This window comes from Nematolebias whitei, chromosome 1, assembly GCF_014905685.2.
Source record: "Nematolebias whitei isolate Nwh7 chromosome 1, NemWhi1, whole genome shotgun sequence".
NCBI classification, from domain to species: Eukaryota; Metazoa; Chordata; class Actinopteri; order Cyprinodontiformes; family Rivulidae; genus Nematolebias; species Nematolebias whitei.
In genome coordinates this window covers 15,935,719-15,956,872 of record NC_056498.1, presented here as the reverse complement: position 1 = coordinate 15,956,872, position 21,154 = coordinate 15,935,719, and the positions used below count along the sequence as shown (strand labels likewise).

The following is a 21,154-nucleotide window of genomic DNA, read 5'->3' as shown; positions in this document are numbered from 1 at the left end:
TTGACTTTTGCATCTTCTTCGTCTGACGGCAGCTCGTCCCATTCTGAAACACCAAACCACAGCAGGTTGATTGAAACAAACCAACTGAAACATGTTCGTGTTTCTCTTCAGTTTGTGACTCACGCTCCACTGTGTACCACCACTCCATCAAACTGTCCGTGTCCTGTGGAAAAAAAAAAAAAGACACGATGGTTCAAACTACGTGAACAGAGTAGAGAGCCGTCAAGTTATTCTGCGAAAGCAAAAGAGAAAGCAACCAACCCCATCTTCCTCATCATCCTCTTCATCCAGACCATCTATTCCGCCGTCCTTCTGAGCAGCCATCCACTCAGCCTGAGCGAGGGAGGAAAGGTGACAGCGTCAGCTGGACATACTTCAGCTCGTTGTCACTGTGGAGCAGCGTTAAAGCTTCCTCCACACCGAGCCTTCTGTGAAAGTGGTGTGTGGTATGAAGCTAAACCCGTCTGGCCACATGACCTACCTCGTCTCAGAGGAACGGAGAAAGTGATGCCAACAGAGCAAACATCTCGTGATTGCTTTAAATCATTTGCCATCTGTGTACACCCTGGATTCTTCACGTTACAGTGTTGGTTTTTGTTTTCTTTAAACTAAATATTAACCAACTTGATCTCAGGAGTCGTAATAGTTTCACTTTAACTGTGGTAGAAGTTTATAACATTAATATTAAACATGTTTACTACCCATTTTAAGTAACCTCTGTAATAAAGGTACAAAATATTTTTGATAGGGTCATAAGAACATCTGATCCCAGGTTGTGAGGTCAGAGTGGAAACATTTAAAGCAGGAAATGTGTCATCAATGAGGTTAAAGTGATTCACGTGGAGTGCGTTGGAGGAAAGTTGACTGGAGGAAACAATAAAACTGGATCAGCTACAAACAGAGGCAGACTTGAACAGGGGCCTAAAAATACAAAAACTTACAGCACTGGTTTGTTCTCAGTGGGTTTTAAAATATATAGGCTCTTCAAAATGCTAAAGATTCGAAGGGGTTCTCTCTGATGTCCTTCAGTCCTCTACCAGTTCCCCTCAGGGCTGTGTTCTTTCACCCTTTTATTCATTTTATATACAAACGATTGTCACAGCCAGTTCCACAGCATCACAGTTTAAAGTTTGCTGATAACTCTGTCATCCTGTCCCTCCTCAGCAGTGATGACCCAGACCCCGGGCCTGTGGTCGGGGACTTCACTGAATGTTGTGAGTCTTCTTTTTAAAGATAAATGTTTCTAAGACAAAGGAGATGGTCACTGATTTTAGGAAAGACTCTTCAGTTGCTGCTCCTGTGGTCATTAATGGTGAAGCTGTTCAGGTGGTGCATCAAGATAAATATCTGGGAACTAGGGGTTGAACGAGTATATAATTTTTAAACTCGACATTAACATAAAACCCAAGTAGAACTCGAGTATTTGATGACGTCATAGATCTCAAGATACAACAATAAATAAATAAAACCGCAAAAAAAGGTAATTATTTACAAAAAAAACCAAAAAAAAAAACATTGGGAGCGTATATTATGCTCCTACCATTTATCATACTGCAAATAAGTCACAGGAAAAACAAAACTATTAGTTATTATTATTAAACTGCAAACATGAAGAAACGCAGCACGTCAAAAACTAAACTTAAAACGAAACTGGTTCTGGTTAAGTGGATTAAACCCGGTGTTACACCATACTCTGTGACCTGCAACAGTGCAACACCGCCCCATACGGTCATACGTGGTCACATAATATGACGTCACTACAGATACCCGAATTTACATTTTTAACCTCGATAGATGTCCTAGCAATCGATGTGTAGATTACTCGAGTACTCTGTTAATGCCCTACTGGGAACTGTTCTTGATGACAAAATGACCTTTGACCCCGATGTGAACTCACTTTGTTTGAAGGTTCACCAGAGAATGTATCTTTATCAGAAGCTCTGTGGTTTTAATGTTGATTCAACTTATGAGAATGTTTTATTCATGTTTTATTGAGTCTCTTTTAACTTTTACCTTCATCTGTTGGTTTGGATTGTTAACATAAGAACAGGAACAAACTCTCGGGGACTGTCAGGATGTGCAGCAGAACTGCTGGCATAGTCCTACAGAACCTCACTGACCCACAGAACCACACTGACCTACAGAACCTCACTGACCCACAGAACCTCATTGACCCACAGAAGCTCACTGACCTACAGAACCTCACTGACCTACACAAGGTGAGGTCAGTGAACAAGGCCAGGCTGATTCTGGCAGATCCTGATCATCCACTCCACAGTGAGTTCAGGTTGCTTCCATGTGGACGCAGGTATCTGCTGCCCAGATGTAGAATGAACAGACTGAAAAACTCATTCATCTCTGTAGAGACCAGACTTCTCAATGAACAGTGATGGTTTCATGTATTAGAATGTCTTAATGTATTGTCTATAGTGTGGATGTTTTGCGTGACTACTGACTAAGAAACAAATTGCCCCTCGGGGATAATAAAAGATCTTGAACTTGAACCCCCCCCCCCCCCACACACACACCTCTTAGAACATCAACCTGCTTTTCAGGTTTGTTTTTTTTTCTACATGTTTGTAACATGGATATGAATAAACACCAGAGATGGTAAAGATGTCCCGTTTTGAGCAAAAGAAAAATATAGTGCAAAGTTTTTGGTCAAGCTACTGAAAATAAAACCGTTTCACTTCAACCACTGGCCATCCAAACTAGAATTATGAACTACAAGATGTTTGCACAAGCACAAATATTGGCTGAAGAATAAAGAGCGGGAAGTGGAAGCACGGTGGCCACCAGAGGGAGGGCAGTCATTTAGAGGCACAATACTGTGATAGTTTTATTATTTGAATATTATCAATATGCTCCTTTTTTTTTTTAAAGTGTTGAACTGACCTTTGCAGCCTCTGACAGACGGTCACCAGCTGGACCCTCCCCCTCTGAAGACATGGCTTTACTCTGAGGAGACATCAGTAAAACGTGAGCATCTTAATATTCAAAGAACTAATATCAAGATGAAGTTGTCCAGACTCACCTTGTGCTTGAACTTTTTGGGAACTTTCAACTTAAACTGCTTTTTCTGTTGAGAACACAATTTCTTAGTTATGTGAGCCGTCCAGGTTCAGGGGACATGTTTGAGTGAGAACATGAAGAGTACCGGTTTGTAGAAGTCCGGTTCATCTTGCTCTTCATCGTACGCCTCATCAGGACCCTTCATGCCGCTCATGTCCTCAGCAGAGCCTCCCTGAAGAAATGAGCAGAAAGTCCAGCAGCCGCAGCAACACAAACAGATGAATGATGCAGGAAACTTAAAGAGACGTGCACCGAGCAAGCACTGGACGTCTGCCGAGGTGTGCACTGTGCAGTAGCTGAACTTACCTCTTTCAGTTTGTTAGATGTTCTGGATTTGCGTGGTACAGGAGCGGAAATCTTGTGTTTGGAATGTTTCTGACAGGAAAAACAACAACAACAAACATGATTCTGTACAGAGACAGAGCAGCAGGTTAAAAATAAAAAAAATGAATGGTTTGATTAAACAGAAGTGTTTAAAGGATATAGCTCCAATCATCTGAAGATTTCTGTGGAAAGGTTCAATGTAATTATCTTACCTGCTGTAGATAGTGCTTTGAACAATCTCGCTTTGAACAATCATTTTGAATCAGAAAAATAATTACCGTAATTTCTGAACTATAAGCCGTTACTTTTTTCCACACACACACTTTGTACACCGCGACTTATACGATACTGCAGCTAACTTATGTTTTGTTTGTTTGTTTGTTTTTACGGGCTAACAAGCTTCATGCCACCAAAACATTTAGCCTCGACCGACTGTTGGAGTCAGCCTCCCCACCATCACAGACATCTACACCTTCAGATGCAGGAAGAGGGCCACCTGCATCATGAAGGACCCCACTCACCCAGCACATCCAATTTTTTGCCCCGCTCCCCTCAGGAAGGAGGCTGAGGAGCATCAAGTGTAGAAACAATAGACTCAGGAACAGCTTCTACCCTGAAGCTGTTAAGACTCATGAATGTCTAACCAGAATAATCAATGTAATGACACTTGATTGTTATGTGCTGCTGATCTCATGCTGCTGATCTCATGCTGCTGTGTTCACTCGTGCTCATCTGCTCACACAGACTCATGTTCGTGCTGCTGTTTGTGGCATTGTTTTTATGCTACTAGTTCTTAATGTGTTTTTTCTCAATGTTTTTCTTAGTTCATATCTTATTGTTTTTCTTTTACATTTTATTGTTTGATGTAATTGGGACCCTGTGTACACAATTTCATTCCACCACATGTGATGTAAACTACAAAGAAATTTGGACTGACTTGACACCCGGGCGCTCACATAACTACCTAAAACACGTCTCTCATGGTGGTGGTGGGGTTCGTCGTGACTCAGCGAAACTCCCTGTATAAATAAAGGTTAAAAAAAAAATTAAAAAAAAATCTGACCAATGAAATTTCAGAACAAATCACAGTGGGGGGGGGGGGGGTGTATGTGAACAGAGTGCATTAATATGGCACTATACATATAGATGGATATCTATGAAGGTGATTATGACGATGGCAATCAATGACTTCCTGGTAGGCTACTGTATTATTTTATTTTACCATCCATGTTAAAAGGCACTGTTCAGAAAAAACACTGTACATATTTGTGTATGTTAATAACGTGTTATGTGCCGTCATCCTTGTATGTTCCCATACAATGGTGAAATTGGCTCTGCATTTAACCCATCGCACCTGAGATACACTCAGGTGGAGCAGTGGGTCAGTACGCATTTAATTAAAAGGTTTTTAAAAAAATCTTTGTGTAAATATCTCATGTTACAACATGAACCCCTGCGGCTTATAGACAAGTGTGGCCTATATATGTACAAAATTAATTTTGATCTCTTATTTAGCGGTGTGGCTTATATTCATGTGCGTCCAACAGTCCAGAAATTACAGTACATTTTGATTGGATTGCGTATGTCAGGGATGATGTCACAAGTATTGTGGGAAACCGCGAAAGACATACCTCAAGAATGTTTATTGATCTCACCGGAGGACATTGACTGATTACAGTGACCTCGAGAGCATCTGTAGACGTTGTTGACCGCTCTCGTCTCTTCCTTCTTATGCTCTGCAGAATGCCTACGTAAATATGTGCTTGTTTGTGCGAAGTGTTTTTTCAATATTAAGAGGTTTTTCTCAGCCAAGAAAAAAGTCTATTAGGAATTTTTTTTCGCCTCCAATTTCCTACATGTGTCCAGTTAACCACTGTTTTTGTCTGTCCAAACAGGTCTCACTTGTAAATGAGTCTTCGAGGCTCAATGTGATTTATCTGTTTAAATAAAGGTTGAATGAAAGTCCCAGATGTCCGGCAAACAACGTGTCAGATGGCATGGAAAATTACCTCCAATGCCTGTGTCCATGTAAATTTAAACAAAAGAGATGTTACCGGGGCCATAAGGACTTGGATTTTATTGAAGGGTTCAATAATACACAGCTCAAGCTCTGGCTACAATGCAGAGGACTAGTAGTGTCCAGCAACTGAGCTGAATTAATAAATGGTATGAGTGTTGATTCCAGTCTTTTTGTTCTGATTTGTGCTCTTTGTCCCAGCCTCCGTGAGAAAGAACACAAAGAGAACCGATGATCCGCCATGTTTTGTATAAGCAGGCCTGATGAATCATTTTATCAGCTGTTGTAATTTTACTTTAGTTAGCTGCCGTTAGCTGGCAACTATCAGTTATTTTAGTCTTGTTTTTCAAAATCAAAATGTTCTTTAAAAAGTTATTACCACTTCACTGTCTGGCTTGGTCAAAGAAAGTTATCTACACTTTTTTTTTTGTTGCTAATTTTAGATAAAACCCACTTTTAGATTCCAAGTAGAGAATGTCAGGATGGTGATGGTTCTTTTTAAAAATATTTTTTAATAAAACGTGTTATATTAAAACACGTGTACACATGTTCCTGTGTACATTTGTCTGATTGAAGCTAACTCAACTCAACCAGAGTCCAACAATCACATTTCTCTTCCCGAGTCATCAGCTTTGGAAACACCATGAACCAGAAACCATTGAAAGGTCCGAAGCAACAAACATTCTTGGAGACAATATTTTTCCTGTTTACTGGTAAACGACGACTCCAGCATTAACTGTATTGTACTCAAAGTTCAGCTCGTCTAATATCCAGGTACTTGATGTCACAGATTACACAGGGAGCTGCTGTAGCATCTGACCAGCACCATTAATGAGCCGACAGTCCATGCAAACAGAAACCAGAGAGGATTCTTGCAGTCTACAGAACTCTCATTAAAGTGAACTTTATTTTAAAATCCTTTGCACCACTCTTTACTTTACATTGCACAGTTTCCTGGCAGATATATTATAACAATATAACATAACTTATCTGTGCTGCTGATTATCCATGCTGCTGATCTCTCGCCTCCAAGCTGTTATATTCATACCCATCTGCTCACTACGACTCATGTTCAGGCTGCTGTTTAATACATCGTATCATTACATTATTAGTGTTTAGCATATATCTTAGATCCTTGTATACTTTTTTATACTTTATATTTTTACTGTTTTTGGGTGTAACTGGGAACGTGAGTACACAATCTCGTTCCACCTCATGTACCACATGTGATGTGTGTTACAGGCTGCACCAGAAGTGCTACAGTTAGCTGCTACTGCCAGAGTTTACACTTACAAACGAGCAGAAAACTCCATGTAAGTGTGTAAAGTAAAACAGCTGGCAAGAGTAAAAACTGGAGTCACATCCAGCGCTGAGGAACCTCTGACACTGGAGTGGTTTCATAATGGTGACGTTTCGGCTCGGCTCAAACTAGCTGTTAACTGGTTATTCTGGTCAGCACTAACAATTATCCAAACCGACATCGTTCAAAGAGTCATCTGCAACGGGTAAGATATTATTTCTTTTAAATGTTTCCACAGAACTCCACTTCAACAGATCTGAATTATTTAATGAGTTTTTGTAAACCTTTCAGTGCTCCGAGTCCTGCTGTGTCTTATAGACTGCTGCTGATCATCTGATCATGTTACAAACTGCTGCTGATCATCTGATCACAGAAACCTACCGGTTTACAGTCCTCCGTCCCATAGAAGTCGTCATCGTCCAGCTCTTCGGCTGAAACGCTGCCCTTTTTTTTCTGCACGCTGCCGTCCTCCGGCACGTTCTCCTACATGACACACAAACACATCTAAACTGAGACATTTGTCCCAACAAGCTTTTGCTTTTCACAGAAATGGACACAAACCTTTGAACTTCGATGACCGGCAGATGGAAGTTTGATCTTTGCATTTTTCTGTAATATAAAATAAATAAATAAATAAAATATGGACATGCTGAAACTATCCGATTAGAAATTAATAATAAATTACATGTTTCTTTTTTAGGGTTCCATCAGTGTTTCCATTTAGTCCTGGGGAGTAGCTGTGTGGTTTCTGCACATCGTCCTCCATTAAATCCATGAAAGCTTCCTGAGCAATAGATTTAAAAACGTGCTGAATGTTGGGAAATCTGTACGACTTGAATAAACTGGAACTTCTGGTTAAAAATAAAAACACTACCTTCGAAGCCAGTTCAACATTTATGTATTCCATCTCATCTTCATTCAAATACTAAAAAAAAATAAAATAAATAAAGTTTAGCTTTATAGGGAAATTAACCTAACATTTTCAGAATGCATTTCTTTTTATGCACTGGTTGATTATAAACCATAATCCAAGTTTCATCAAGTCATGACAGAAACAGAAGTGCACGTGCTTCTCTAGTTGTACAATGTGAAGGGATTGGTTTTAACAACCATAAACCATGATACTCCCCCCACCTTGCATTATACATGAACTGAAGGTTGAAAACTGCACTCGTCTTTTCCCACCATTTATGAAGTGCTGACTAAAGTCTTGTCCATGAAAAGACAAATCTAGGTTGCCATTTGGGGACATTTGCTTCATTTTTATTTTTCATTTATTTTATTCAGTAGCTATTCTTGTTTTGTGTTCATCTTCTCAAGGAAGTCTCCCTAAAAGCTCAATATTTTCACAGGTTTTTGGTGTTAACAGTATTTTAAAGGACATCTATTTGTAGGTTAATCACTCTTAAGCAAACTAACATCGTGTCATCTTGTCGACATATTTACCCCCATGTGCAGAAGTTTTTGTTTAAATATTTTGTAAACTGAAGCGGATCGTTACCTTAGTCTTGTCACGAGGCGTGAAGCCATGCGCACCAAGGTCTTCAAGTGATTTTTCCTATAGGTGTAAAAATCCCATCATGCAACAGTGTTTGAATATCCTCATAGCAAACATCTTCTACAGTGTATGGTTATACCTTGGAGCCTTTGCGAGGCGTGTATCCATGAGCTCCTTTAGGTTCATCCTCAGCCTGTTAAGAATTAAAGCAAATGTTAAAATGATGCATTCTGCATGCACAGCAGTGAAACGTCGAGCAGTTTGGGATGCAATACCTTCTCCGTAGTGATGGCAAAGCCTCTTTGTGGCACAAACTTGACTTTCACTTTGCCTTTCTTCTTCTGCAGAGAGATGTGGATTGTAAAATAATGTGCACAGCACATTATTCTCAATTCTGTTCAGAAAGTTCTTTAAATACTTTTCATCATTTGTGTTTTTGGTGACTGCCTTGAAAGGCACCTATTGTTATCCACCTGACTAGGGTTTCTTAATTTTATATCTTACTCTTCCTTTAATTTTAATGTGACCCGAACCGCAATATGTACCCCCAAAGATTTAATAACAAAACCGGCTCAGCACCGTGATGTGCGCCACTACTTTTATTGGTATTGCGATTTACCATGGTGATGATGTTTCACCGTTCTTCTCATTGAAAAACACTGACAGAACTCTTAGCCTCTAACTGCCACAGTGAGGTCACATGACCCACAGCGAAGAAGTCTCTGAACAAAACTCAGTAAGTCATCGAACAACTCTTCCTTCTGCCACATCCTTTAAGATACACATGCTTTATACATTAGTCTCTCACTACTTCACGGTTCGACTTTGTTGACTCGCTCTTTCGCGGTTTGTCAAAGTAAGATAGAACACGAGAATTTTTTTTTTTTTTTTTTTTTTTTTTACACGAGTGCCAACTTTATTACTCACATGATTGGAAGTATGGAATACTGAACAGTAAAAAATGAACGAAAAAATAATACTTTGGTCAGGCGCATTTCGTAGTTTTCTCTCAATAAGCCTACACTGTAGTCCTGCTCATAGACTACATTTCCCAGAAGCCAACAGTGCTCCGCCCAGAAGACCCATTGCCTTCTGCTGAAATACTAGAGGGAAAGTTTTGATCTGATCACAAAGTTTGACCCTTATTACAGTGACTTCAGCGCCCAGCGGATGCAGAGAACCGCACGGAACCCACCAGGAACTGGAACAGAACCGGAGCAGAATCGGACCTCCAGACTCATCGGTGAATCAGAGATGGTAGCCGGCCCACAAGGACTTCACAGGGAGACGTGCACAGCCAAAGGTCCTGCGCACCCTCCGGAGCCCACCCGGAACATTTTCATCTATTGGACCGTTCAATCGGACCGCCGGTCCCGCACCAGCCACCCAAAAGGTCTGCCCCCTTACTTATACTCCTGTACATCAAATCGTAGGCATTTGTCGTCTTTCCACCAGTTTTCCTGATTGAGCAGTAGGTGACATGGATTTTTCATGAAGTGCTTCAGAAGGTAAAGAGCAACCATTTAATCTCTTAAAGCTACATTTAAATGGCTTCAACTCGGCTATTTTTACACATACGGAGCTGAAATTCGGTATGGTGGTAGCTGAGAGCGAACCCCAACACAAAGTACCGTCAAATAAAATGTTTTAAATGGCCGCCACATGGCAGTGCCCGTCAAAGTTTCTCCAGGAACGTTCTAGTATGTATATAATAATCAGTCCACCTCTTTATTCGCGAGCTCCCCTCCCTCCTCCTCTTCTTCTTCTTCTTCTTCTTCAATGTAGTTGTGGTCCAGCGTTATCCTCTGACAGGGGAAAAATAAATCACATTTCTTATTTCTGTCCTATTTTAGTGCGCGTACAATAAATTAATGCGTTTGTCTTTATTAACATTTATCAAAATACATACTGGCAGGAGACTCTGAAGGATTAATTTTACACTGTTTTATTCATTCATAAATACACATGTTGAAAACACATGCAGCTTCGGTTTTTCTAACAAAAAAATACCTCAGAATATCGCCGATGAACTCTGTTCTTCTTGATGTTCATCTCATCAGCATCACGGTTCTGTTGGAGACAACTAGGCTGTGAGGTAGGAAACTTTTTCTCTGCACATATACAGCTTTGTAAAAGAAAATTAAAAAATAAATAAGTTCGTATTTTCTATAACCCACCTTTAATTCTTGAGGTAAATGTCCGTTCATGTGTTTTCCTTTAATCCCAGTGGAAGCAGTGGACGCTCTTCGAAACAAGTTATTCACTTTGGACTTGGTAGGATATTTTTTCTAATGGACCAAAAAAAAACAAAAAAAACATTACAAATAAATCTCAGTTCATGAATGTGGAAGAAACACACAAAAACAAAAGCAAAATCATACTTTGAAGTCCACATTGCTGTTAAAACCGTCCTCGTTTTCTCCTGTGGGTGAACCTGAAACATCCTAGAGAAGAAAAAGGATAAGATCAGGTGAGCCTTTATCTACACCTGAAGGGGAATATTCAGTAGGGAAGCATATGACGGTAGCAGGTAGAGAACAGAGCGCATCAGATTTAGATTAAATAAATAATCCAACAGTGTGCCAGCCTTAAAGAAACCATCAGACTGAGATGCAGTCTTCTCTGTGAGGAAATCCTAAAAAAACAAAACAAAAACAACAACAACAACAAAAAAAAAAAACTTACCTTGTCCAAAATGTTTTTAGTTGTTCTCTTCATAATAACTACACTACAAATTTCTCTCCATACCCAAATAGACATTAGTATGTGGCTGGATTGGGGCAAAACCATCGACAATGTGACAGAAATTATGACGCTGTTATGACTCTAGGTAGATCAGTCAAAGTAGGTTCTTGGATCAATTAATTTTCTGTGCCCAGTTCAGGCTTTGGGTAGAATTGCATTTTTTTTTTTTTTTTTTTTTACGTCTCTAGGGATAATTTAGTTTACAGACTAACAGTTGCTGCTGTCCCTGAACATTTTGAGATTTTAAGATTTAAACTGCACACTGGTCTGAATAAAAATCTTTATTTTTCCTCTCAGTTTTCTATAGTAGTGACAGTAAAGAGTTTTTAGACTCGTTTCAGGAAACTGTGATCTCTGCTGTACTCAGCAGAAGCTCAGGTGAAGCCACAAGGAGAGAATTAAATACTAGAAATCATTTTTAGATTAAAAACAGCGTTTTGAAATTTAACAATAAACACGGACCAGAGAAGACTAATTTAGTCTCTCATTTAGGAACCCTACTCTAGAAGATGATACCAGGTCGGGGAGTGGTGGCACAGAGGTTAGAGAAGGTGAGCTTGTGATCGAAAGATCGCAGGTATAAACACCCGGTACAGACATCAAAATGTGGGTGGAAAAGGTCAAGCACCCACACCTGCCTCCACCTTCATCTGCCCCACCCTGGGCCCCTGAGCAAGGCCCCCCAACCCCCAACATCTGCTCCCCCAGGCACCCTAGATAGCAGCTCTCTGCCACACACAGAGGGTTGTGGTAGCTCAGTAGTCTGTGGTTGTGTCAGGAAGGGCCTCCAGCATAAAAATTATCGCCAAGTCTTTGTGCGACTTAGTTCACTGTGGCGACCCCCGAAGAAGGGAGCAGCTGAAAGAAAAAATAAATAAAATAAAACTCTAGATGATGCTGCCACCAAGCTGTTTCCTAAATGGTACTTCTAGCCATTTAACTGTCAATATCCATCTGTACTGTTTTCTAAGCTTTTTTATTGTTTTCTATTGTATGGGTGTACACATGTTTATGTTATGTTTTTAATGTTACTTTATTTGTGGGTGTACACAGGTCTTAATGTCTTGTGTAATGTTCTCATATTTACTTCATTTTTACTTTATTTTACTTTATTACTATTCGCACCTTATGTCGAAGCAAATTCCTAGTTTGTGAACCTCGTTCATTGACATGGCAATAATAAACTGATTCTGAAACTGATTCTGAATAATGGTGTACTACAAGGCTCAGTCTTAGGACACACTTTCTTCACAATTTATATACAGCAAGTAATGTAGGTCAGAAATTTCTTGATGCCTCCTTACATGTCTATGCTGACGATGCAATTGTTTTTTGTCGAGCTAAAACAGTTGCTAAGATTTTCCAGTTTCCGCAGTCTGCATTTGACATCATCCAGTCAGATTTGTTCCATCTCAAACTGGTGATAAAACAAAAGGGATGTTGTTTTCAAACAGAAAGTTGGTGCCAACAGTCCTTCTTATCTTATCCATGCACAGTGTTCCTATTGAGTTTGTGGATTCTTACAAATACTTGGGAATTTTGTTTAAAGTACATTTCTCTTTTAAGTCGCATGTCGAAAACTTGACAAAAAAGCTGAAATTAAAACTGGGCTTCTTTTTCAGAAATCGATATTGTTTAACTGAATACCAGAAAACGCATTGCAACTACTACTTTCCTACTGGCCATTAACTATGGAGACATTATTTACATGAATGCCCCTACCAACTGCTTGCAGATGTTAGATGCTGTCTACTATAGCATGTTAAGGTTCATAACTGTTTGTACTGTACCCATTACTGCACCCTGTACTCCTTGGTCAGTTGCCTTCTTACATCTCCTCCCACATGTCACGTCAGTGCAGTTACGGCGTGCGCTCAGGTCTTCCTTACCTGCAGCGTAGTGTGGACTGAATTCAGCAAAAAGGCCTTTTCTTACTATACTCCTGTAACCTGGAACACCTTGCAACAAGATCTGAAGCTGTCAACCTTGACCTCTTTAAGGGATTTTAAACATTTGATAAGGTCATTAGAAAAATCAAAGCAAATATATTCTAGTTTTTAGTATTTTACCTTGTTTATAACGTATAAACAAGGTAAATTATAAGGCACCTTGATTTTACAGTTTACACTACTTTCATTTTAATTTTATTTGCAATTTCTTGTTGTGTACAGTCTATTGTTGTCTGTACCTCATCTGTTTGACTAATACAAGTCTTTCTTGAACATGAGTCTTTGTGACAGTGAGACTAACCTGTATAAAGGTTGAAAGAATGTTGCCAAGATCTTGTCACAATCACAGTCAGAGCCCAGACATGAGGCATCTGTGGCCTCATGTCACATAGATGGCCATAGATCCTCACTGCCATCACACAGCCATAACATTGGTGCACGCTTGAAACATGCTCCATCGCATGTAATGAGTCCACTGTGCTCTTTATCACCCCCTAAAATCTTCACAGGGCCTGCAAAGACCATCCATATATGGCCATTTTTTTCCCTACACTACACTAGTAGCAAGGTCGTCATCCATTGTAAAGAGGGCCCAACTCATTTGCACATTTCCATTTAATTTTTTGACAAACTGACCTTTACCTTTGGTGATTTCCCATCATCCATGGTGTCATCAGGAAACTTGTCCTAACAAAAGAAATTTGATCAAAATCATGACAAACATCCAACGCACGTTCAAAGCAGTGTATGGGTTGGGTTAAACCAGGGGTGCCCAAACGTTTTACCTGAGGGTGCCAAATCTAAATCTATCAGAGGGCTTGGGCCAAATGCAATGCAAATCTTTAAGTAAATTCCATTTATTTATTATACAGTTGCTTAACCTTCCATTCTGTATAAAGAACATTACAGAACATATAACAAGTAAGTCATATATAAGAAATTAAAACAAATATTGAAATGCTGGCATTTCAGTATAATTATATGTAGTGCAAAATGTCAAAAAACACATGTCCAACAGCAACACAACTTAATAGCAATAATAATATGAACGTACATAAACAGTCCCATATCTAGTTATTGGGACAACTTTTCCATTTAACATTAAAAACAATGGGTGGAATGACTAGGCCTGTCACGATAAACAATAAAATCAATTATTCGCATGATAAATGAAAATTATTGCCCTCATCTTCAGTTATCGGCTTTATCGTTTATTCGTGTTTTTCTCTGAGGACAATGGATGACAAAAAGCTCAACTCAGGTGCTCTACACTGGCCCCTCATTTTCTCTTTAAAATCAGTTTTAACCGTCCAAAATCATGTTTTTGGATCGCTAAAAGAAGCTAAGCTCAGAAGCTAAGCTACGAGCTAAGCTAACTGGCCGACCTCCGTAAAAAACCTCCGTCTTGTCAAATCTCCAAAATTCACTGTTGAAACCCGTGTCTTCATGTAACAAGTTGTTTTTCTCTGCAAAAAGAAGCTGAGAACTTGTTTACTTTTTTAAATTAAAATATTTGTGTGAAAAATATTATGCTAAAGAGCTCAAACCACACAGAGCGTCCGCCATTTTGAGAGCCGAAGAGACAGCCCATGTCACGTCAAGGGCCCTCCCTCTCATTTTTCTTAAAGACACACACTGCTGTTTCCTCACCATCCATCCTTGGGTTCAAAAAGTCTTATCCGGTGGTCAAAAAAAGGTACTACACTCAAAACAAATTTACCAACATTTCTTCTTAAATTTGACAATAATTACCATTTAGTCAAATTTCAAACAATATCGTTTATCGCAATAATTTCTGAGACAATCGCCCAGCAAAATTTGTTATCGTGACAGGCCTAGGAATTATTGAGTGAAAACGTAAATTCTTCAAAGGAAATTTTAATATAGTAACGAGGACAGCTTGGCGGGCCAACTTTGGGCACCTCTGGGTCAAAGGAAGGAGCCACAGAGAGACTGTTGGATTTCACAAACCTTTGCTCTTCTAATGGACAGCAGTGACCTTCGCAACTTCCTGTTTTTTTTCTGAAAAATATGTTTACAAGTTGAGGTGAAACTACAGCTTCTAAAATGCAACAAACAGTAAATAACTAAAGGAGTACCTTCGCGTGACCTCCAGAGATATCTGGATCCTCACTACTTCCTCCATCAGAATCCAGCTTCACCTAAAAGCAGCAGACGAAAACTTTAGATTTTGTTCTCGATTTTAAAATGTACATTTTTAACAAAATTAATTGAATCTCCTTTGACCTTCAGCGACTCCCTTCTTAGTTTAAATTTTCCAGACTAAAAGAAATAGAAAAGAGCAATTTGTAAGGCAATCAAATGTGCATAAAATCTGTTAAATATGATGAAATATATTTGTTGTCTTACTGGTTTAAAGTCGGGGTTGAGCTCAGGACTGTCTTCAGGCCAGTCTTCTACACACCTTTCCTATTTTTTTAAAGAAATAAATCTTTACATAAAACAGTTCTACGTTTTATGTACAAACACTCGAGTAACATTCTTTTTTTAAATAGTTGGAGAGCTTGTGTTTGGCCATAACTGTAATTTCTTCATAGCTAAATTTATTATTTTCGTTAGTTGTGAGTGTAATAAACAGTTAAACATTCCCATGTTACTGTCAACCCTTCACTCCCTGACCATTATTAACCTGAACAATTTTGTAGTAACATACCTGCCCAGTAAGCAAAACATCCTCAATGACCACATAGTTCTCAGGATCCACTGGTTTCATCTCCTGTTTGATGTAATGAATAAAGACGTTAAAAGGAAAAATGTAAAATTGATCATTTATAATCATTATTATTTTTATTGTGATTATCCTTCCTTGGTGTGGTCTGGCTCCATGACATCTTAATACCCCACATATGTCATGGGGTATTAAGAAACCCCATGACATCTGTGCCAGTCAAGTACTGGTATCGGTGTATGTATAAACCCTGAGCCATCCAACACTGTGTCCCAGCAACTGGCATCATGTGGAGTACAAGTTCACCTTCTCAAGGCTCTCAGTAAAACCAGAGCAGAGAAGACTATGTTTGGAGTGGTGTTCCACCTCATGATGTAACTGATGGAGAGTCGTTTCATGTTCAGTGAGGAATATTTGCTCTACGTATTATGGACAGTCATTTGTATTTACCACCAAGACAAGCAGACCGAACCTGACAATGTTTGGGAGAAACGCACCAGCATTAATCCTGGATTCATGGTGTGGGGAGTCAAACTATGACTTTAGGCCATCTCTGGGAATGATCAGGGGGACCCCGACTGCACAGTGCAGCACTAGCTTCAGTATGACTTTGGTAGAACATTAACAAATGCTGCTGTCTTTGTTCCGTCTATTTTACAGAGTAAAACTCTCAAGAAAAGACCCCTCTCCCTCAAAAAATAAAATAAAACATGGGAATAAAATAAAACCACCCTTTTGTTTGTAGGGAGGGTCTAACGTAGCACGTAGTACAGCAACGTAAGATTTGTAAATGGACTGTACTTATATTGCACCTTCCTATCTAATCAATATACTCAAAAGCTCTTTACACTACAATCTGTGCCCTCATTTACCCATTCATACAGCACTCTACTGGATCTCTACAAGATAATCTGAACAAATCATTCTATAAAGATGGTCAGTGCTTTAGATCACATTCAGACACCAATGGGACACACATTGGATCCATTGAGGGGTTCAGTGTCTTGCTCAGGGACACTTCTGCTGGTGGAATTGAACTTTCAACTCTCCCATTGGAGGATGACTGCTTTAACCACTCAGCCACAGCTGCCCCATTTGTCAACTGGTAAATTCACTATACAATAAAAAAATACTCTACTGTCTTTTATCTGAATATTAAAAGAGAAACACACAGGCTTCATTCAGAAGGCATCGAGAATGGTGTCACCTTAGAAAATAAATAATAAAATTAATAAAAAATTAAATAGTTTAACAAAAAACTAACAATCAAAAAGTGCCTGAATCAAAAAATATGACCCAAAACTACATGCAAAATAATAAGGTAAATAACATTTCACAATGTGAAAATAATTAAACTACCGTAATTAAAACTGTGAAACGCAAACCATCAGTAGTCTAATGCCGTTGTGAGAAAATGAGGTTGATGTGAGGGATACTGAATAAATTTGCCAATGAATTGCCACATTATTCAAAAGTGTCACATATGATACAAATGCTTGCCAGACATGCAACACCATGTCTCATTCCCTCCGTCCCCGATCAGGGACACCAATTTTTGTCCACCCTTCCCCCACACAGACATCTGATTTGAATTAAACAGGCAGACGTTTGCTTTTACACTTTATTGTGAACCTACCATGATTTGTTTAAAGTGTTCCAAAAGTATATTTTCCTGCTTTTTCTGTCAGCGCTGTTAGCAAACTGCAGTTAAATAAAACCACACCGAGGCAGTGATTACCCAGATGTTTAGAATTAAGTTAAAACATCTGTACTGAACCATCACAGTATGAATACAACTGGCGTTACACGTCCAGAATATAACCAATGGTTTATTCTGTAAAAAGGGACAAACCAAATCATCCAACTCAATATTAAAGCACAAGTCATAAACTAAGGTTTGTAATGAATCTCAAAGCTCCACTCAATACACTGTACCAAAAGCATACAACTATTGTAAGGAAGTATCCATATAAATTATATTTCAGCAGTGGTGGGCACAGCTAATCAAAAAGTTAGTTTTACTAACCACTAATTAGCCAGCAACAACAAAAAAAACAAACAACTTCGCTAATGTTGAACTGCTAAACAGATAAGAAAAATTACCGGAAGCTACGGTAAAGTGCTAACTTTTATCACCCACTGCTGTTGCTAACACTATAAGACTGTAATGTGACAACGTTGTAAGTGAACACAACTCAAAACTGCTCATAAAATCAAAGCATCCTGTTCAGAGGTGAGCTTTCAGAATTTAATCCTGTCCAACAGAACCAAAGAGGAAGTGCAGAACTCTGCAGTGCTGAAGCAGAGCGATGCATTCATTGTGTGTCAGTCGTCTCCTTCATGTCATTTACTATATTGAACTAACTCACTTTAGTTATCCTCTTTGTGGTCAACTACATTTATATAACTACAAAGTTGCTGTGCATCATCATCATCATCAATATTCTCTCTGTAATACATATGTTTGTATTAAGGTAAAAATGTATGAAATTTGTGAAATGTGTGCAAGGGTCATGTCCCAGAGACAGTGTGAGCATTGCAAAGCATGCTGGGTAAGAATTATGTGTGAAAGCTTTCTGACTGTTTATGATGTTTCTGATGTGAAAATGGGTTTTTAGTGTTATTTTCCTGTTCTGGGTTGGTTTGGCATTTATGTTAAAGTCTCTGTTATTGGCTGTAAACTGAAACCATGAGTCAGTAATATTTTCCTCGTCATATTTACCACAAAAAGTCTGAGGGGTGTGACATCACTGAGTGATGCCTAAGCTCCCAGTAGTCATTTGTTGATGCAGCAGTACTCTGTGTTTATATGTTGTTAATATAAAGATATAAAAAAAATAAATAAAAAAAACAGGGAGTGCTTGTCCTGCAGCCCACACATCAGACCAGTCCACCAGGAAATCTCCAGATCCTCAATTCCTTCATTTCTCACCATTTCAGTCATAGCATCAACGGAGAAGGAAGAGATTGCTTGCCTTTTGGCATAAACAACAAAAGAAAAGGCCAGATCAGGGATGAAGAGGAATTTAATACATTGGTGTTGCATACAAAAAACAGTCCGTCGCCGGGCAGTTTATTGTGCGACACAGAATACGCGTAGGCGGTCGTAAAAATTGAGCTTTGCGCGTACATGTCCTGCACGGGTATGCTCGTACCTCCGCGTACAGACGTACGCAGGCGTATACTGGGGGCTTAAGCTTTGTATAGCTCCACATAGCATAGCTCTGTGGAAATCACCATTATCCTGTATGATTTTAGTGTGGAGACTAAACAAGTGGCAATATTTTTTGCAGCGTCTGAGGGTGGGTCATTGTACACACTCATTGCACATTTTGACCAGACAAACATTTATTAAATGTAATCAACTTACTGGGGTCTTTGGTTTAAGGCGAATAACTGGTTTAGGTGGCTTGGGGGGTAGTTTTAAATGCCGTTTCGGAGGGGGCTGTGGTTCATCTGGTTCAGGTTCAATCTAAAACATTAGACAGGACATAAAGTCAATGTATATGGCAAAGTGAAAACGTATAATGCTAGTGAAATTAAGAACTACTGCATGATTAATTTGTAATCAAAGTTATTCGACTCACATGAATCTCTGGTATTAGGAGCCTCTCTGGATATGGAGGACTTGCTGGAAGTGGAGGACTCGCTGGATGTGGGGTACTCTCTGGATTCTGTGGCATTTCTGGCCTGTGGCGTCGAGTTCGAGGAAGTGGCTTTGGTGGACGTTTAAAAGTTGATACCTGTGGAAGTTGGCATATGAAAGTTTATAGACAAGATCCATCATATGATATAAAATAACCTTAAAAGTTTGTACCATTGTCTGGCCACTTGCGAGTCATTACATACTTGAGTTAAGTCACCTAAAGAAGGGCTGGGCGATGCAGGCAGACTACTGGACTGACTTAAGGGAGTCAACTGGAGATCTTGTTTGTTTTCTTGAGAAGTCGTCAAGACCACGTCTTTTAGCGTATTGGGACGCTTTGGTTTATAGGGTGGAGGTGGTTTTGGCATTTTCTTGGGAAGATCTGTTGATGCGGACGTCTTCAACTTCACATTTGAAGAAATGTCTATTAAAGGTGTATACATGGGACTGGAGGTCATCTCAGACAGATCCTCACTTACTTTAGCCTCCAATGATCGTGGCTGAAAGATGTCTGACATGTCATTTGAAACATCTTGGAAATAGTCTTGTTGCTTAGAGGGAGTGGGACTAAAAGGATCGTCCAAATTGGAGACGTTAAATAAATTTCTTGAAAGTGGACTTGGAAATGGATCAATTGAAGTTGCAGATGAAGTTGAAAATATGTCCAGATTTTTTAAAAAAGGCTGACCAAAAATATCCCTCTCTTTATCGGGAGTATCTTTGTTTTCCCGATCATAAGAAAGTTTATCGCGTTTAAGTGAACCCGTTTGAAACAAGTCTGCTTCTGCTGCTTCAGTGTGGGAAAATGGGTTTGATGCTACAGTTTGTGGAGACTGGACCTTATTTGATGGTGATTTGAATGGGTCCAAGTAAACATTGGGAGATTTTTCCAACATAACCAACTCCTTAGGACGTTCCGAAATCACACTTTCAATTGTATGGAAACAATCCTCATGTCCATCTTTTAGAGAACTAAAGCCATTTTCATTCCGAGGTTTAGACGACTTTTGTGTTGAAGCTGTATTTCTGCCAGTGGGCTCAAGAGTTTTCAGAGGTGTTTTATGAAAATCATCATTGGCAGTGGCACTCTGATTTATAAAATTTGTTTGAAAGAGATTTCCTTCATGTTTATAGGTTTGAGACATGTTAAAAGGTTCCGAAGATTTGTCTTCATTTTTCACAGTCCTACTTTCAAAACCAAGATCCAAGGATGAACTCTCATAATCAGGTGGTGGGATTTCAATGCTACAACCATTTGCTGCTCCTGAAGATTTTCTTCCAGTGCCTTCCATTTCTGGACTTTTGTTGGTTGACTCCTGGTACCAGAACACAACATCACTGGGGATATGTTAAATAAAAAGTAATTTTACAAAGTAGAAATCTGTGTAGTGTACATACCAAGTAATATGAATAAAAAGGATTAGATCTGGTTGAGTCCCCTGAAACTTCATTCTGATGAATAAAAACAAATCAGGCATGAGAGAAAAGTGGCATTCATTTTCTCATAATGTGATCAAAATAAATTCCAAAACATACCTGAGAACTTGAATGAAGGAGTCCACCATTCTGAAAGGATCAGACAATATGACAGCATAAACAACAATACTCTAACCTTAAAACAAAGGCTAATCATAAGCTTTAGATTTAATAACCCCCATCTCACTTTTGCATATTTGTCTTGTGGTTTTATTACATATTGAGCTGTATGGCTGTAAACCAGCCACTAGGGAGCACAAGCCTATGTTATTCTTGTGCCAGTGCCAAGCCTGGGTAAATGGTGTGGGTTGTGTCAGGAAGGGCATCCAACATAAAACATTTGCCAAAACTATACGAGTTCATCAAAGCTACTGGATCGGTAGAGGCCCAGGTTAACAACGACCGCCACCGGTGCTGTTGACAAACAGGGTGCCAAAT

The 21,154-nt window shown here is 39.3% G+C and overlaps 2 protein-coding genes and 1 long non-coding RNA gene across 3 annotated transcripts; all 3 read right to left on the bottom strand.

The window, feature by feature from the left end:
* LOC119408529 lies at positions 1–2,952 on the bottom strand. Its single transcript, XR_005186739.1, has 4 exons — positions 2,896–2,952; positions 262–333; positions 124–163; positions 1–43 (listed from the first exon to the last, which is right to left on the bottom strand). It is a non-coding gene; the product is annotated as an uncharacterized LOC119408529 (long non-coding RNA).
* Positions 2,953–2,995: 43 nt separating this feature from the next.
* On the bottom strand, positions 2,996–15,330 carry LOC119415838 (ABC transporter F family member 4). Its single transcript, XM_037683016.1, has 19 exons — positions 15,276–15,330; positions 15,153–15,188; positions 15,005–15,067; positions 14,877–14,927; positions 13,548–13,592; positions 10,593–10,655; positions 10,389–10,499; positions 10,222–10,281; positions 9,936–10,016; positions 8,487–8,552; positions 8,351–8,404; positions 8,215–8,271; positions 7,588–7,638; positions 7,399–7,497; positions 7,275–7,322; positions 7,095–7,196; positions 3,379–3,447; positions 3,158–3,244; positions 2,996–3,079 (listed from the first exon to the last, which is right to left on the bottom strand). Exons 5-19 carry the CDS (start codon positions 13,569–13,571, stop codon positions 2,996–2,998), a joined length of 1,056 nt encoding a protein of 351 aa, XP_037538944.1. The 5' UTR covers positions 13,572–13,592; positions 14,877–14,927; positions 15,005–15,067; positions 15,153–15,188; positions 15,276–15,330.
* A 195-nt stretch (positions 15,331–15,525) lies between these two features.
* Positions 15,526–19,899, bottom strand: LOC119415701 (proteoglycan 4). The gene is made up of 4 exons (XM_037682868.1): positions 19,444–19,899; positions 19,182–19,337; positions 18,965–19,066; positions 15,526–15,642 (listed from the first exon to the last, which is right to left on the bottom strand). Exons 1-4 carry the CDS (start codon positions 19,756–19,758, stop codon positions 15,526–15,528), a joined length of 690 nt encoding a protein of 229 aa, XP_037538796.1. The 5' UTR covers positions 19,759–19,899.
* Positions 19,900–21,154: the final 1,255 nt, after the last annotated feature.

Excerpts from the sequence above, each read along its gene's own strand:
- LOC119415701 (XM_037682868.1), bottom strand. The coding sequence starts at position 19,758 with ATGTCAGACATCTTTCAGCCACGATCATTGGAGGCTAAAGTAAGTGAG. Across the intron at positions 19,338-19,443 it reads CTTTAGGTGACTTAACTCAA|GTATCAACTTTTAAACGTCC; the intron begins GTATGTAATGAC and ends CAACTTCCACAG. Across the intron at positions 19,067-19,181 it reads TCCTAATACCAGAGATTCAT|ATTGAACCTGAACCAGATGA; the intron begins GTGAGTCGAATA and ends CTAATGTTTTAG.
- LOC119415838 (XM_037683016.1), bottom strand. The coding sequence starts at position 13,571 with ATGGATGATGGGAAATCACCAAAG. Across the intron at positions 10,656-13,547 it reads ATGATGGGAAATCACCAAAG|GATGTTTCAGGTTCACCCAC; the intron begins GTAAAGGTCAGT and ends TTTCTTCTCTAG. Across the intron at positions 10,500-10,592 it reads ACAGCAATGTGGACTTCAAA|AAAAAATATCCTACCAAGTC; the intron begins GTATGATTTTGC and ends TTGGTCCATTAG.